This window comes from Mangifera indica, chromosome 17 (genome assembly GCF_011075055.1).
Source record: "Mangifera indica cultivar Alphonso chromosome 17, CATAS_Mindica_2.1, whole genome shotgun sequence".
Classification (NCBI taxonomy): Eukaryota; Viridiplantae; Streptophyta; class Magnoliopsida; order Sapindales; family Anacardiaceae; genus Mangifera; species Mangifera indica.
Genome location: NC_058153.1, coordinates 3579418 through 3598702, shown reverse-complemented (window position 1 = coordinate 3598702; position 19285 = coordinate 3579418). Strand labels below are relative to the sequence as shown.

The window sequence follows — 19285 nt, the reverse complement described above, 5'->3', positions numbered from 1 at the left end:
TATTGCATCAATAAAATTATGTATACATATTTTTTATATACAATTTAGATAAACTAATAATATGTCATAATATAATTAAATGATTCTAAATTAAAAATAAAATAAATTCCAATTATATAATGACATATAACTTGTGTATTCATATTATATACAAAAAATATATACACATAATATTGCTCATAATGCATTTGCTAACATTAGATCCCCAAGAATTAGTAACATACACAAAGCAGAAATTCCTGAAGGAACCCAAAGATTTTCAAATAACAAAGACCCTGAAGAATCATTTATATATACCATCAATGCATTTTAAGAATCAAACAAAATCCAGTTTACAAACTGTTGTATCATTACAAGAACAAAACAGGATTGATACATTTGAAGGCCTTGCACTACTTTGACTTTTGATTTATAAGGCAAAAAAAAAAAAAAAAAATTGAATTACATTACAAAATGGACAATATATCTACAAAAATTGGCCATCCGGAACAGCAACAAGATGACCTAAGTCAATATTTGAAGTGTTGTGTAGTAGGATGTGGATCAGAACTATGGCAATCCCAACATCTCGATAGTAGTCGGCATCATACTCCAGTGCTTGATCTGGTCGGAGATACGTCAAGTGAAATCAGGCAACATACGAAAATCTGTCACAGACTAAAATGGTTCACTCAATCAACCTCCTTTGCACTCTTAAACACCTGTCCCCCAGAGCATAAGAAGTCCATCAGGATAAGCCTGAAATTCGCATATTTCTGGTTCATGGTTTTATTTCATATCATGAGTCATGAGAGCCTTGGACCATCAAAGGAATACGCTTAGCACCGTCTGCACGAAGACTATCACCTTTAAATCCAATCTGGTAGAAGAAATCATATTCAAGATTACCTTAAACACTTGCTTTAGCAGGAATTAGCCAAAATTCTAAAATATGTACCCTACGTTTGGTGATAAATTTTACAGGTAGCTATATCTGTTTTGAGTCAAGACTATTACCTCACTTGACAGATCAGGGGAGAACCACCGCAACTGTACCCCGAGATTTACAACAGCAGGGATCAGCTTAAAAAGCAATGGAGTTGTCACCTGCATTATGGCTTTGTGAGCAAATTTGAAATCTCAATATAAACTGGTCCAGATCATCATGAAGGATTACCATATAATAACCAAAAGAGTGTTAAACATAAGCTAATAATAGCCAAGATTCAGCAGATTCGCGAACAGTTGATCAACAATTTTAATCTAAACAATGCATGTCACTTAATAGCACCAAGATTTAAACAATTTATAGCACCAACATTTAAAAAATTTATAGAACCAACATTTAAACAATCTTCTGCTCTAACTTTACATCATAAGCAGAAGAGGGGCTTCAGAGGTATTCACTTGGTTCAAAACCAGATTTCCCATGTAAATTGATCCTCTAGTTACACACCACAAAACTTATGTCTTTCAGTATTTTGAGAGAAGAAATATTTCTCAATGCATATATTATTCATGGTGAATTACAACATTTATATAATTGGTGTACAATTTATATTAATTTCATATATAAAGGGAACTAAATTACTAAATTCCTTAACTACAAGATTTACATCTTTTTTTTTTGTAACTACACATCTATCTTTAACTCATTTTCCTGAAGTAGCAAGATAATTCCATCCTGAGATTATCCTGATCCATGATTTCATACACTCCCCCTGAAATTGTAGCAAATATGTTAAATATTCCCAACTTGTTTATTAATTTTTCAAAACTTGGTTTGGGAAGACTCTTTGTGAAGAAATCTGAAACTTGTTGCTTTGTCGAAAGATGTCACACATACACTCCTGTTGTTGATCTTCTCATTGATAGAGTATATGTCGATCTCCACATGATTTGTTCTGTCAGGATACATTGGATTATATGCAATGCTCAGTGTGGCTTTGTCATCACTGGTAAAGTCTTATTGAATTCTCTATCGGGATCCTTAGTTCTCCCAATAACTGAGTTAACCGATTTCCTTCACATGTTTCTTGAGTAATTGCTCGAAATTCTATCTCAACACTAATCTAGGCTACAATCAGTGGTTTTTTACTTTTCCACATCACTTCTCAATGTACACTAGTTATGGTGAATTATAACATTTATATACTTGGTGTACAATCTATATATTACTTTGGCATACAATTCTAAGAAGGAAACTAAGTTACTAAATTCCTAAACTAAAAGATTTACAAATCTCTACTTTTGTAAGTCTTTAACTCAGCTTCTGAAGTAGTTAGATTAGATCATTCCATCTTGAGATTATCCTGATACATGATTTCCTACACCACTTTCATATTACTCTCTCTGTTGATGGTTCAGTACAAAATCTGGGCGAATTCAATGATGAAAGTATGCATGCAATAGGGTTAGGATTAATTTCAATCAATGGGCAGTAGACAGACCATAATGCAGACACTTGGGATACCGGGTACAAAGTATACTTGAAGAAGCTTGAATTTCACATCTGTAATACTACAAGAGAACTATATCTAAAAAATCCCACATACCAGACTGAGTGCTGTTGTGCCAAGGAGCAGTAGATACAATTTCCCCTGCAAATTTTAGATAACTCATAAGCATTGTTGGACAAGACAACAATAAAACCTACAAGCTTTGACAATTTTAGAAAACTCACTTACATTGGCTCAATGCAATTTTACAAATACACAATTTACCTGATATTAGCTTAGATGGTTGCAAAATATTGATTGAACAAACCTCAACTAGATGAAGATTAGAAGCACGACTAAGCAAAACAAAAGCAAATTCTCCAATTTGTGCCAGAGACATTCCAACCTACACATAAGGAAAAACCTAAGACCCTCTGTTCACTTTGATGATGTAAATAAGTGAAATGAAGACAAAAGTGTGCTAGTAGTTCAGCCAAGTCTTACGAGGAGTGACGTTTTGTTGCTGTAATTAAAGCCCTTGACAACAGTGGCAACCACAGCAGTTTTTACAACAATCACCAATAGTACAGCTGCTAGTAAGATATCAACATGATTCCACAAGAAATGTACATGAATCAGCATCCCAATACTGGCAAGAAAAAGTGCAGCAAAGAAGTTGCGAATTGGCTCAACCTAAATACAATGAAACCAAAATAAGGAAAATTCATGACTTTCATAATTACCATCTAAGAACAAAAAACATATAATACACAGGCAAAAGCCATATACACAAATCAACCAAAATTCTGTGTCCAGGGAAAAATGAAACGGTTCCAACAGCCTAGAAAAGGAATTCAAAGAGATAAGTTCCAGGTAATAGAAGCAGTATATTTCCAAATCAACAACATAAATGAGTAATTAAATTATAATACAAATAAATTTTGGCATATCTGCCACAAAACAAAGTTTTAAGGCGCAGTGTGCTGATAAAGATCGAACTTGTTTTATGAATCGCTTAATGAGCTCAAAGGCAGGGATCATAATATTACATAACTGTGACCTCTACAAGGTTAAAAAGCAATTAGTATTTTACAGTCTGATCATTTAAATGGCAATTGAGTCCGGAGAACCATTGCAACATAACAGCATGCAAAGAACAAAGATGGCATAGCTTTCAAGAACTACATGAGTGTAGAAAAAGGATAAAAGCAAGAGTAGCATACAAAGTTAAGAATAAACATACACCAAGCTCTTCATTTCATTTTGTATTTCCTTTTGCTTTTACTAATTGTTAAATCTCCAGAAAGAGTTCAATTTCATGCAGCAATATTCAAATTTTGCGGCATTTCCAAAGTCTTTTTTTTTTTTTCACTTTTGCTTCACTTCAGCAAACTTCTCAGTGATTTTTGTTACTTAATTTCATTTTTTTTTCACTTTTTTCTTTTACCAATTGTTGGTTCATTTTTCATGCAACATTATACAATTTCTTGGGGGCAGTTTCCAATATAATCTTTTCTCAATTTGGCTCCCATTCAGCAAACTTCTCAGTGATTTTTGTTACTTTCTGGCTAAGGTTATTACACTCGAGCCTTTGCCAATCACTTAGTCCCTGATAATTTTATGGCAATCATAGTAACTCAAAATCTTCATGATTATCCCATAAAATCAGAATAATCCAATTATGAATGTTACTTTGCACCAATTCTGACAAAAATCATCCCAGATCTACCACAAAACTCAAAAGATTGAACAGTGAACCTAAAGAACAATTCTATAATAAGCAGATCAGAATGAAAGTCATAGGATACTGAGTGACTACAGAAATAGATACACAAATCGAAAAACTTACTTGTTCAAGGGTGTGTTGACCAAGATCAGTTGTTGATATCATCACTCCAGCAGCAAAGGAACCCAATTCAAGGCTTAAACCCAGCTTATCACTGAACTGAAATGTCACAACAATCGATATTATTACATCCATGCAGATGTGCATACATAAATTGGAAGTGAATGGGCTGTAGGTTGGTGACGTTAATTCCTTTGGTTCTAGTTAAGATGGAACAAATTAAAATCATCAATAGCAATCAGATTGCAATAAAATCAATTAAACAGAGAATTGTGCATACAAGACAACGTGTTTAAAAGTGTGTTAATCACAAGGCAATTAGAAATAGGGAAATGAGACAAACCCAAGCAACAAGTAAGCAGAATGCCACAGATGCCAGCTGATAAAGTTCATTAGTCTGCAAAAATAACAGTCCGGATAACAGAATTCATTATCTGCTTGCCAACTCCATATTTGGGCCTCTAACTGTCAACCCCTATGAAAAATAGCTTCAAAGGTAATGTATATAAATACATATATGTGCTTACTCGCGAAGATAAGCTTATCATTAGCTTCAGAAACCATGGTACACATGTACGAGATAATATCGTCAAAATGGCCAGAAATGAGATCAACATCACCAATCTGGAAATTCAATATTACCACGTGAAGCAATATCAAGACTCCAGTTTGTAGGCAAACGCATAGAAAGACATCCAAGTAGACAACAGCCAACATAAATTAAACCTAGTCCAATCAACTGGAAGCCATAATTGACCAGTTCAACCAGTCCAACCAGCCAAAATTACCGTGCTCCAACTTTGGTTTCAACTTCAAACCAGGATGAACTACAGTTAAACCATCTTGGTTTACGGTTTAACCATCAATTCACCCTAGTCAAACCATATGCTAATGTCATCATAGATTTGACAACTTTTGGGACTCGAGTCCCAATAGTTGAGAAGACACAGGTGTAACCACTAGGCCAACACTTGTGTTTGATTATAGGGATAACAACACTTAAAGGTATTAAACTATCATTTTTTTTTATTGAAGAAACCAAACTTTATTTTTTTTTTCAATTGAATGGACCGAATTCTTATTTTTTCCTATCGGAAAAATCAAACTTTTATATTTTTTTATAAAAAGGACTAAATTTTCAATATTTTCTATTAAATATACCAAATAAATACAATTAGGATTATTTGTTTTGTTTCATACCTTCAATAAAAATAGCAAAAGCTTAGTCATTTTAATATGAAAATCTGATAATTTGTTCGTTCAATAGGAATTAAAATTTGAAAATTCAATCTCTTCGATTGAAAAAACAAAATTTGGTCTCTTCAATAGAAAAAAAGTGATAGTATAATTTTTAATTAATCTGTTTCAAAGTAATTTTTTTAAATTTTTTCAATTGTTAGGGCTTAAACCAAGCACCATTCCAATACACAAGGTATGTGTGCCAAGCCAAATTAGATTTTGATTAAATGTAATATGGAGTTTATATTTAATGATTAAGTAAGCAAAATAGTTTTGAATTTTTTACTGTTCATTTAAACAGGTAATCCAGTCAAACCACCGATTGACTTGAATTGGCCCCTTCACCGGATCAATGCCCTGTCTGGGTCTAAAAACATTACTAGAAATAGAGGACAAAAGTTTCAAATTATTACATCTAAATACTATAACCTTATTATTTATCATAAACTAGATGTCTAACATGTTTACCCAAAAAAATTTAGAATGTAAAACATAACAGAGAAACAAAGAAAAGATGAACCCCCACTATTTCAACAGTTGATGCAGACAAAGTTCCCAAGATCGATCACATAGAAACGATTTAATTACATAAAATTTAAATTATATCCTTACGATTTAGTGATGGATATTACTCCTTGAAGAACACCAGAAGTTCCACCAAGAATTGGTAGCAGAGCAAAAAGCAAACTCACAGCACAGTCCTGTGGGACAACAAGAAAAATATCATATGGAAGATAGATAATTAAATTTTATCCATCATTTTAAACAAGGCAGGTAAGATAGCATTTATCATTACCACGTGGAAACATGTACCTGCAAAATAAGGGTACCAATTGTGACTTGACCATGTAGGGCACTTATACTATTCCTTTCCATCAAAAACTTTAAAACCTGTGGCCAACAAAGGTGGAATAAACACTTATATGATGCATATAAATTTCAAATCTCATGTAAGATAGATATCATAAATTAGTGAACAGTAACAAAGAACACCAAATTAGGCCTCTAATGTTCATTTTATAAAACACTACAAACAATGTAAGAGCTTTTATTCTCATTTCTGTCATAAAGAGCCTTGCCACAGGAAAATAATCAACGATATAACCAGGATCAAAGACGCTTGGAAATGCTATTACTCTTGTTGGAAGATATGATTCATTTCAAGTTTAGAAAGTATTGATTGAGTCCAGTAAATTAAGAGAAGAATTATTGCAATTCCTTTTCGGTTCTTTGATTTAACTCCTTTTGTATAGATTGTACTTTCTTAAATTTGTATATCTTTGTATAAATTCCCTTGATGAATGAACAAAATGTTCTCAAAAAAAATTCAAACCAAGAAACCATGGTTTCATGGTATCAAAAGCCAAGTTCTAAAAACAAAACAAACTTGTTGAGTCTAGACGAATATTATCTCTACTGTCATAACTGATCAAAAATTTCAAAACCTACTGAACATCATCAATTTGTCTGGAAGCACCTCATAAACTATCCACCACTGCCTCATAAAGTTTACATTGTTGTTGACCAGAAGACCTCTCTTCTATCATCGACTAATTGTCAACTAAAGCCTGTTATCACATCGACCACGGGACCAGTTACATCATCAACCTCTATCATCGACCAATCATCAACCAAAGCCTGTTATCGCACCAACCAGGAGACCAGAACCATTGTCGACTTCTATCGTTGACCAATTGACTAGAATACCAAAGATATCTATCACCAGAAACTTGTCGAAAACTCCCATCTACTTCAACTCCTTTGGAAACTTCGATCTCTACCACCGTTGAAACCTCTAGATCTTCTTGATCTATTATTGTCCTTGCCAACTGAACACAAGATTTATTGTTTTAACCCTGCTGTTAGCAAATTTCAAAGAGCTTCCAACCATTCCTCCCATCCATTTCAATAACCTTCATGCGGATAAGGCCTCTGCATTTAACCAGTTGGCTTCAATAAATTTCTTCACAAAATTCTCATTTTCCTCCTCAAGATAAATCCTCAAATTTTGAGCAGAAAAGGTAATGATCATACCAAAATCAAATGTCTATAAAGGCATCCTTTATATCACTTAATTTCCTAATCAGCCAACTAGTTGTATCAACTTGTTTTCCCTCAATAGCAGCTACCATTAATACCATATCTTTAATGGTCACAAGATCGTTTGTGTTGTTCCTAGCATTCAAAATATATGTTATCAATATGTGAAGAACACACAATGTCGAGCTCATCAGCAAATTCGATTTAGATGTATGGGGTTATCATACCCACTACCCCCACAAGTTATCCAAGCACCCTGAGAACTATACTCTGGCGGCACCTCCGACAACCTGTCATAGTCATAGCCTAACCAATCTACTAATTCCTCCGATGTCACTGTCTTTGGTGTGGATGAGCTAGTAAAGGATGTGGAAAATCAAGACAATTCAGGAAAATAAGGAAAATTCAGCTATCAATGATATTGAATAACCAGCTGATCAATTTTTCTTTATTCTGTTTCTAAATATAACCTAGTCAACTCTTGTATTTTTAGGAAACTAGATATGTATAGTTGTACATAGTTATTAACTTATTACAATGTTGTTTTTCCTTTTTTTCAGTCTTGTATTTCTCTATAAAAGGACAACAATGTATACATTTTTATATAAAAGACCAATAAAAATAAGTTTTCTCTTCAGTTTATATGGTATCAGAGCCTCCCTAAACCCTTGCTATTCACCTAAAGTCTAATTCTTTCACCATGTCTGAAATCTCATCTAACTCTAGTATCCCTACGCCAATCTTGAACCCACACAAAAGTATCGACACTTAATCCAGTTCTGTCCAAATTACCACTATTCGGTTGGATGGTGATAATTTCTTGCGTTGGCCTCAATTGGTTTGGATGTATACACATAGACAAGGCAAAATTGGATATTTGGTTGGAGACACAACGGCGTTGAATGAGGACCCAACCTATGCTATATGGGACACTAAGAATTCCATGACAATGACATGGCTAGTGAATTCAATGGAAGAAGAAATCAAATCCAGCTACATGTGTTATGCCATGACAAAGGAACTCTAGGACAACATCAACCAAATGTATTCAGATTTGGGAAATTAGTCCTAGGTAAATGAACTCACTCTTAAACTTGGTGAAATTCAACAAGGGGGAGATAGTGTCACTCAGTATTTTAATTTGTTGAAACACTTGTGGCAACATCTTGATTTGTTCAATGACTATGAATGGAAGTCTCCTGGTGATTGTAATCACAACAAAAAAATGGTTCAAAATCACTGAATATTTAAATTCTTGTTTGGACTCAACATTGAGTTCGATGAAGTCAAGGGGAGGATAATTGGTAGGCAGCCTCTTCCCTCTCTTGGTGAAGATTTTTCTGAAGTTCAGAGAGAAGAGAGTCATAGGAGTGTTATGCTCAGAAAGAAGGCTGGGAGCTGTCTTAAGGAAAACATATACAACCACAAAATAAAAAGAGAGTGCAGCTGAGGAGCCAAAGTCAATTTCAATGCAGGCCAGGAAATCAACAACGTTCTTTCTATTTATAAATTTTATATATATATATAAAAACTAAAGTTAAAATATTTTATGAGGAATGTAGAAATATCTTATATTTCACCAGCAAATTGTATTATTTTGTGTTTTAGTTTCTATAATTACTGTATGTAAGTTTCTACAGGATTTGACCTCAGCTCCTAATTGACAAAGTCTTTATCTTTGGAGATTAATTAGAAATACAATGATGTGAAGTATGAATCATGACATACAATATATGATCTCCAACTGGTCATATTTAAAATGAAAAAAGATAGACATACAATATATGTGATCTACAACTAGTCAGATTTAAAATGAAAAAAGATAGGGAGGTATGTAGCTTCATGGTAAGATTAGCAATAAAAGCAATGATGACTTAAACAAAATTTTCACTACTAGATTACTACGATGATAAAAATTATATTAACAAAATCAAGTCACTGCACTAAAAAATTACCACTGCAGTTGAAGACATAGACAACAAGGCACCAACAAATACCCCTTCTGAAGGCTTACCACCACACAACTGCAAAAGGCACAGAGATGCATCCATCAAAAGCTTAAAGCTACACAGAACTGGGAGCACATGGTAAAATTCTTTATACTGGTATTTAGTACCACCTTAGGTCTCTCATCCAAATGAAAAATAAAAAAGATAACAGCCTTAGGAACAATAAAATGTTTCTTTACCCCAGCAACTTAAAAAATCTTTATAACAGTTGAATATTCTGTAGTATACTCAATCTAATGAATAAAATTAAAGTTTTTGCACTAACCACTTTATATAAAGGTAATGTTTACAGTTCACAGGCAGTAGGGTTATTCCATTACTAACTATCTACCTAAAACTCTCATGATATAAGTCATACCGAAGCTATTATTCCACACATGCACATAAATAGAAAAATCTGGAGAAGACCTCCTAAAACAGCAACTGCACGAACAACTCGAAGCTGTAATTATGAAAAGATAACAGTTACATCAACTAAAAAGAATTGAATTTATAAGCATGGATGAACAAGAAAGTATGAGCAAACCTTTGATGCAGAGAATTCAAGGCCCAATGCAAAAAGAAGAAAAATGACACCAAATTGGGCCACTGTTTCAACCTGAAAGAATATAAGAAGTGATATGTGATATTAAACAGCTATAAAATTTGAAATATACCACTGAAGAATGACAAGCTTATACTAATTTGGTACTATATCAAGATAGAAAGAATATTATATTGCCTTCCAGCACAATCACATTTTTTCCAAATAAAAAATTGTTTATGAAAAGACCAGCTTTGTTTTGTTAATGCAATAACCAGTAGGTCAGAGTATAATCTATAGTTTGTCTACAATTAGGTTTTTTTATCACCATGCACATCTCTTCATTGATTATTTACAAACCAAAAGCGCATATGAACTGTCAAAACTGTAAATAATAATACAACATGAAAATAGAGTACCATATTAAGATAGCCAGCAAAAGCAAAAGCAACATACTTGCACCATTTCACTGACAAAGCTGAAGCCCCCGGCCCAATAACAGATCCTGCTAGCAGATATCCAGTAATGACCTTCAAAATCAAAATAAGAAAGATGTTCCTTAAGGATGCTGCATGAAGGAACCAAAAACAGAGTCTTTGAAAGCAAAGGCAAGTTGCAGAGATAATAAAAGATAGATGAATGACATTGGTCTAACCGGTTGTCCAGCACATGCAAAGGCAATACCACCACAAGTTGCAGAGACAATAACAACCACCAGATCTGATATCAATCTGCAATTACAGCATTTTGAACAGGTTAGAATGGCCAACAAATTTCTCTTACTGAGAGGGAGGGCTGGGGTGTGATAACAAAATAGTTAGTAACAAACCTCAAGTCTAGTTGCAGCACAGGATATTTCGACTTTGGATTTGATATGATAAAAACATTGTCCTGAAGATTAATTTTATGAAAGATCAAATTTAATCAACTTCAAAGATTGGCTTGTCGAAGATGTAACTGCTTGAAGTGGTGTATCATCAGATAAGATCAGCTATTAAAGCATGCAAAAAGACAACTTATCAAGCAAGTAAAATATTGCAAAATACTAAATATACCTTCCGATCAATCAATGTTGGAGTATCTTCTTGTCCATTTTCATTATCCAATTTAAAAACATGATGAAATTGAAATGACCTAACATAAAGTTCATAATAGTGTCAGAAATTTGCAAATCATAGATGAAAAAAATAAGCATTCCCATTGTTGTAATAAGAATGTCGTCTCAAAATTTTATGAAGAAAAATGACTAATACATTTTTCAAGCTACAACGACATACTTCTCCTTGGTTTCATTTTTCTTTGTAACTCTGGCAACAGTTTCCAAAACAGCCTGTCAAAACCAAATATGCAGCATTCAGACATTACATTGATTAAGAAATCTGTAAAGAGACAAATACACTTCATCAGGCAAAACTGCCAGATACAATAATGAGACTCTCCAAAATTTCTCAATAGAAAAGCATCCAGTTTATTTAACTCTTCAATAAGCCATCAGCATTTGATCTTCCATTTCTAATTGCTTACTATCAATTGAATGGTTTCACTACTAATAAGCTTTGAATATGAAGTTTCACATTGAATTTCTGTTCTATTACTTACTTCCAGCCATTATACATTTTTGTAACAGCAACAATTCCCTTTAATATTAAGTTGTTACAAGTAATACAAGCTAGACAGTGGTTTCATATTACAGTTCTGTAGTCAGCACTATAAACGAAAAATATGTAAACATCTATCCTTTAACAATTTGCCGTCCATTGAAAAGTCAATGAAAGTCATGTGGATTAAAGAATATGATGACCAACCTGTTGTCCAGCAACACTATTATTGAAGCTACCAGGATCAGTAGCTGCAACAGAAAACACGAACAAGTAAGAACAATCAAGGTACACACTTTCCATTTGTACCTTTTTCCAAATTTCTTAAAAGATAATGTTTGTTCTATTATAAAGATCCACACTAAACACAACCTAATGATACCATTTCAGCTTTACTTAAAATGAGTTCTCCAGTTTCGATTAATCAATTGAGTTAAAATAACTGGCCCACAACCACAAAAACCGTAGTGTAACAACCGTAAATAAAAAAAATGAGGATATAAATAAAAAAATAAAATGAAAGAGAGAAGAATAGCTCAGATCTAGAATAGACCTTCATTTTGGTCACTCTCATTGAATTCCTTTTCGAGAGCACGATCAATCATGTCAGCGAAGCTGTCCTCTTTGGATGTCTCGCGGGACACATTATTATACTCAACAGCGGTGGCATTGACCTCGGAGTTGGACTCAGTTACAAACTCGGTGGACGCGAAGCAGAGAAGAAGAGAAACAATGATGAAGAGTGCGAGAGACAACCTCATTGCAACGAATTTACCGAAACGACGTGTCGTTTGGAATTGTTATGGAAAAAGTAAAAGGAAAGTGTTCTTTGCTTTTGGTTGTTGGTTCGGTCAGGTTGGCTTAGAAATTTATCAAATCCAAATGGTGCAGTTGGTTGAGATGGGAGTTTGATGTCCAGCCAGGTCAGGAGGGACATTACAGAAGCTACGCGCAAGAAAATGCGCGTGAGGGACAGCGGAAAAGTGCCCTTTACAGTTGGCAACACTATTTAACTCCACTACTCAAATTAAAAATTAAAATAATAAAAGGGAAGAAGCTGGTCGCCTACTCTATTATCAACCATATTCATTGGAATCTGGAAGCATTCATTAGAGATGCCCACGGGCGAGCTTAGGTACTCATCGGAAACATCGGCCAACGACGACGAGGCATGGGTGTGGGCGCAGATCAAAGCGGAGGCGCGGCGCGACGCAGAGTCGGAGCCCGCTTTAGCAAGCTATCTCTACTCCACCATCCTATCGCACTCCTCTTTCGAAAGATCGCTGTCGTTTCATTTGGGCAACAAATTATCCTCCTCCACGCTCCTGTCTACTTTGTTGTATGATCTCTTTCTCAACACCTTCTCCTCCGACCCCACGCTCCGTGCCGCCGCCGTCGCTGATATTCGTGCCGCGCGTGTCAGAGACCCTGCTTGCGTTTCCTTCTCTCACTGCCTTCTTAATTACAAGGGCTTCTTGGCATGTCAGGTACATTTCTTTTTCGTAATTTTGCATCGTTTGCTCATTTTAGTTGGAAATTTTATTTATATTAAATTTTGAAATTGATTGATACAATTAGAATCAATTTTTGATGAATTGTAAAGTGTTTAGAGAGGAAATGTGACCAGAGCATTTCATTGTTAATCTCTATTAGAATATTGAATTGTAGCTTGATACCATTTGATAAAAAAGAATTGTATTGGCCTAAACTCGTTATAATATTGTGCTTATGTAAGCTCATACTGCAAGCTAAGAGAAAGGAAAGTAATATAATAAAGGAAATTCTAACCATAGGAGTTAATCTTGATTCTAATGTACATAGGGCAATCCTAATCACATAAGTTAACAATCTCTTCATTTTGCCTTTTTGGTTTGTGTGTTAGGCTCACCGAATAGCTCACAAACTGTGGACTGAGTCTCGGAGACCATTAGCATTAGCATTGCACTCGCGAATTTCTGATGTATTTGCTGTTGATATACATCCAGCAGCTAGAATAGGAAAAGGGATTTTGCTTGATCATGCAACGGGTGTGGTCATTGGTGAGACAGCAGTGATTGGCAACAATGTGTCAATTTTGCATCATGTTACACTTGGTGGTACTGGGAACACATCTGGTGATCGGCACCCAAAGATTGGAGATGGGGTGCTGATTGGAGCTGGTGCAACCATATTAGGAAACATTAAGATTGGGGATGGTGCAAAAATTGGGGCTGGGTCTGTGGTACTGATTGATGTGCCACCAAGGACCACTGCAGTGGGGAATCCGGCAAGGCTGGTGGGAGGAAAAGAGAAGCCCTCTAGGCTGGAAGATATTCCTGGGGAATCCATGGATCATACTTCATTCATTTCTGAGTGGTCAGATTATATTATTTGATCATATATCTGTTTTTATTCTCTACTATATTACGTATATTGTAGCGTTGGATGTCAAACTGCTCTTTCTGTTTCCATTTCACTGGCTTTAGAGGTTTGTAATATGCTTGCGGGGTATTAAACCATATTAATGGCTTTTGGCCTTGTGAAATATTCTGGAACATAAATCATATTAATGAGCGCTATCTGAGTTATATTGCTTTCGTTGACTTGTGGAATCTTAATTTTTTTAGGAGCAAATATGTTAATCTTTGGTTCTTCAGGTGTTTGATTGTAATGAGTACTGATAGAAGGATTGACTTCGCTGTTGGGAACATTCATTATTATTATATCGAATTGTAACGAGTAGTGATAGAAGGATTAGCACCCGATGTTATGTCAATTGGGTCAACAAGACAGGGCCACTATATATGATTATTATGTGTGAGATACTATGTGAGAGAATAATAAAGATGAGATAGATATTAACTTGATTCTATCTCACACTCAGGGTCTACATTAATATTTATGTTATTTTTCTTTGGGAGAGTTGTGATAATGTTTACAAGGAAGTTGCGCTCTCTCTTTGATTGCCTCCTCCCTTTAACCTTATAGGGAAAGAGTCACAAGTAAATATTGTATTAAAGGATGTCCAATATAAACCCGAATTCGAATATTTATTTATATTATAATTATTCAAAAACAAGATAATTGTATTGGGTGTATGATCTCAATTTGATAGGATATGATAGTTTTCTCTGACAAAAGAATGATAAAATAAGAAGATAGAATCTTCCGAGTTCAAGGATTCAATTGCTAAATAAAGTGATATAATAATTGTGGATAGATTTGATATGATATTATAAGATACAAGGACCAAAGATGAGACAGGAATGGGATGAAAGAGAGTAAACAAGTTAACCTAATATGGCTTTATCTTTCAATAACAGAAGTATTTTACACGTGAGCATCGAATATGAACGCTGATGCCTTGATGAATGGGCAGTTTATCTTGTCCTCACAAAATGTATTGAAATCCTCTCTTTTGTCCCAAGAGATTTAAAATCTTTTCCAGAGCAAACCGAAAAACAACTGAAGTTTGAGATTCGGGGGGCTTAGCATAGACACAGCTCATAACTCACAACGAACCAACCATGGCGTCTCCGGCTTCTCTTCAACGCGCAGGAAACTCCATTATACTATCTTTTCCCTTCAATTCTAAAATTAATCACCCGTTCTCGTCTCACTCCCTCACTCTCAAATTCCCAACTACGTTAAAACGTTTATGTGCCTATGCAAACCATAACGCCAAGGTCTATCGTCGGCCCAGCGTCAATACTCAGCGTGATAAACAGAGGAACAAGACCAACAATATTCAAATTGGGAACGACCCGTTACCTGGAAATACAGGAAGAGAGAATCTTGATGTTGATTTGATGAATCTGTGCAAGGAGGGTAAGTTTAAAGAAGCAATTGAGTATATGGGTCGTGGTGCCTTTGCTGGTTATGATGTGTTCAGTGAGTTGTTGGATTCATGTGGGAATTTGAGTTCGCTTGAAATGGGAAGAACGGTTCATGATTTATTAAGAAAGTCACTGTTTAGTAATGATACTGCATTGAACAATAAATTGATTGGAATGTATGGGAAATGTAATAATATCAGAGGTGCACGCAAGGTGTTTGATCAAATGCCTGAGAAAAATTTGAGTTCGTGGCATTTGATGATTAATGCATACACTGTTGATGGAAAAGGTGACGATGGGTTGTTGTTGTTTGACCAAATGAGAAAATTGAACTTTTTACCCAATCAGGAGACTTTTGTGCTGGTCTTGGCAGCTTGTGCTAATGCAGGGGCTGTCAAAGCAGTGTTTATGTATTTTGAGTTGATGCAGAGTGAATATGGTATTGTGCCAGAAATTGAGCATTATTTAGGAGTTATTGATGTTCTAGGGAGAGCTGGTCATTTGAATGAAGCTGAGGAATTCATTGAAAAAATGCTGTTTGAGCCTACAGCAGAAGTATGGGAGACTCTTAGAGATTTTGCTAGAATTCATGGAGATGTTGAACTTGAAGATCATGCTGAGGAGTTATTGGTTGATCTTGATCCTTCCAAGGCCACTGTTAACAAGATCTCATTGCCTCCAGGGAAGAAGCAATTTGCAACTAACATGTTTGCGGAGAAGGATAGAGTGAGTGAATATCGGTGTACAGAGCTCTATAAAGGAGAGGGATATCAGAATGTGAAAGGCTTGAATGGACAGATGAGAGAAGCAGGGTATGTGCCGGACACAAGATATGTGCTACACGACATTGATGAAGAGGCAAAAGAGAAGGCCTTGCAATACCATAGTGAGCGTTTGGCCATTGCTTATGGTTTGATCAGTACTCCGGCTAGGATGCCTCTTAGGATAATGAAGAACCTTAGAATCTGCGGCGACTGCCACAATGCAATAAAGATCATGTCCAAGATTGTTGGAAGAGAGCTAATTGTTAGGGATAACAAGCGGTTTCATCATTTCAGGGATGGCAAATGCTCCTGCAGGGATTACTGGTAAGGCTGTTGAAACCATACTCAACCCATGTGCTAGACTAGCTTCCTATATGATATTTGTCTTCTTTGGAGTGTACATTTCTGAGTGAAGGAAAACTAGACCAGATTTTGATGCTGTACATTATGCTTGTACTTAAGATTCGTTTTAATAGAAATCAAATGGAATGACAAACCTAGTTTGTGTTTTGAGATGTATGCCAAATTTTCTAGTGTTTATATATGCTTGTGTTCTGCACACTCGGTGAATCTGTTGAGATGGAGCACCACTGTATCAACCTCTGAACCTCTAAGGACAGATACACATGTAATAAATGGTACTTACATAGGAGATTCGTCATGAAATAACCATTGCTAATATATAACTTAGCTCCAATCGCTTAATGAGGTAATAAAATGTTTATTGGGAAAGGATTAAAAATATGTGCGTTGGAGGGGACGTGAACTTATATGTCAGTGAGGAGTTATGAAGTGAAGTGCATAGCATTCTTGAATGATTATTACCTACTCGAGAATCTTGCTGACAAGGACATCGGCTCCATTTGCTGGGAGAGTGTTTGTCAACAGCTCATGATCTTGACATAGACTTGTGTATTGAGTGGCATGAGCTGAGGTGAAACCATGCTTGGGGCAGGTCATGTAGACATATATAATTGACTCTGAAAATATGCATAAGAGTAGGAAAGTGCTCGACGTGCAATTGAGTTTTACTGCAATAACTCGAATATCTGTATATTATCTCCAAAACAAGAACTCTGTACAATATAAGCATAATAGCAAAGATGAAACAGATTGTCATTAATTTATTCTATTATTTTAGCAATGAGAGATGGTGAAACTTCATACAATAACAGTAAATCCTCAATCACTGTTATTTTATGGAAAACTGTTCATTTCAGTTGGAGTCAGTCCAAGCCAATATGCCATATATGTTTCAATGCAATGGAAATAATTTTCATAGCATCGTTACATTTTATTTAGACATACACAAGCTAATGGAAAATGAATGAATAAGCATCTAGCAATCCAGAAAATGAATGAATAGAACTTCTTTATCAATTAATCCTATACCTCTAATTTTCACAAAATCAAACCAAGTGACTGGCTCGAAAGAGAATATCAAATGAAGTTGGAAATTGAAAATAACAGTTCAACCAAGCTGTTGCAAGTACAAATCTACAAAATCTTTAATCAAACATAATATATTTGCAGACTATAGTAAGAATATGAACCATGTGATATCCTACATATAAGCATGATCATCTGCTATATGCTTATTTGATATGTTTAGTTGAATTTTTTTCAATAATTATGAACTTAATAGTTAAACAACCTTTATTCCCTGTCAAAAAGACTAGATTCTTGATATTTCTTTTAGTCACGATGGATACAAGTTCTCTAAAACATAATTATTCCCACACTGTAGGAGAATCAAAATGTTTTTTCATTGATCATACAACTGTATGTACATCAATGTGTATTTCATACTTGTAACATCCCTGGTTCAATAGTCTGATCCAGTGTCAAGATATTGTCTACTTTAGACATACAGTTCATTATTATTTTGTTTCTAGTTTTGCAACTTAAAATACATTTTGACAACTTGAGGAATTCACAGGCTATTTAACCAGTCAAATCTTTTCACCTCTAATTGATAAAGGATGTACAAACAGACCCAACATTTCTCATGTGCTTTGTCGATATGGGATTTGTCTAAGAGTGTCACAATATTTATGATACATCACTTTACATGGAGAACTTGTAAGAAATCTAGTCAATAAAATTTGATGGGCAAACACCCCAAAGAATTGTGTGCTAATGTAACCTACACATGATTTATTCAGCTTGAAAGAATGGAATGCACAAATGCCTGGTCTATCACAAGTTAATCTAAAATAATATTTCTTGAGGAAATGTAAGTCTACTAATGAATGCTGCTCAAATTTTAAAAAGAGATATATTCATTCGTTACAATTTTGATTACTCACTTTTGACCTTTTTTCCAAATGTATGAGGATCTGCAACCTACAAGAAAATAACCTGCATATGCCTCCTAACAATATCAACAGTGTATGTGAACGTCTAACCCAACAGACCAGCAATTGATTCCTAAGCAAGTTTCACCATTATATCTTTCTTGTGATCAGCAGGTACATGGGATGCATAGCACTAAAACACATAATGAAAGCAGTACAGAAAGTAGTTTTGATATGAATACCTGATTACTCACTTTTGTATGTATTGTAGTGTTTATAATTATTGTTAAGGGTGGATTTGAGCCGAGCCGACTCGAGCTCGGCTCGATCGAGCCCAAAACGAGCTAGGTAATAACAAGCTCGATCCCAAGCTCAAGCTTCAATTTTCAGAGAAACCGAGCTCGAGCCCAAATACGAACTCTAAGTCAAGCAACTCACCTTGGCTCGCAAGCCAGTGCTCGTCAAGTGCTACTCTTCTCAAAGTGAAAATTTACAGTGTGATTCTTCCTAATCTATGATATTTGTTATCTGTTAGTTGCTCTCAATTTGGGCTGCATGCCAAGAAAAACATCGAGGAGCCAACGGAATAGTCAATTGAGATGATACCTTAATTTGGGCGCCCAAGAGCACACTAGTTTAGAGAACATCACTCCAGGACATCAGACTATTAATCAACATTACATGTCACGTAACTCTACTTTGATGAAACCCACAAGCACAGATGCAATTCAAAATCT

The 19285-nt window shown here is 35.1% G+C and overlaps 2 protein-coding genes and 1 pseudogene across 2 annotated transcripts; 2 read left to right on the top strand and 1 right to left on the bottom strand.

Annotated features, from left to right (window-relative positions):
• Positions 1-264: 264 nt before the first annotated feature.
• LOC123200804 lies at positions 265-12582 on the bottom strand (annotated as a pseudogene).
• A 138-nt stretch (positions 12583-12720) lies between these two features.
• LOC123200806 (serine acetyltransferase 5-like) lies at positions 12721-14254 on the top strand. Its single transcript, XM_044616191.1, has 2 exons — positions 12721-13159; positions 13555-14254. The coding sequence occupies exons 1-2, from the start codon at positions 12788-12790 to the stop codon at positions 14044-14046; spliced, it is 864 nt and encodes a 287-aa protein (XP_044472126.1). The 5' UTR covers positions 12721-12787; the 3' UTR covers positions 14047-14254.
• Positions 14255-14961: 707 nt separating this feature from the next.
• LOC123200805 (pentatricopeptide repeat-containing protein At2g15690, mitochondrial-like) lies at positions 14962-16770 on the top strand. Its single transcript, XM_044616190.1, has one exon. It carries the CDS (start codon positions 15179-15181, stop codon positions 16577-16579), a length of 1401 nt encoding a protein of 466 aa, XP_044472125.1. The 5' UTR covers positions 14962-15178; the 3' UTR covers positions 16580-16770.
• The last annotated feature ends 2515 nt before the right edge of the window (positions 16771-19285 follow it).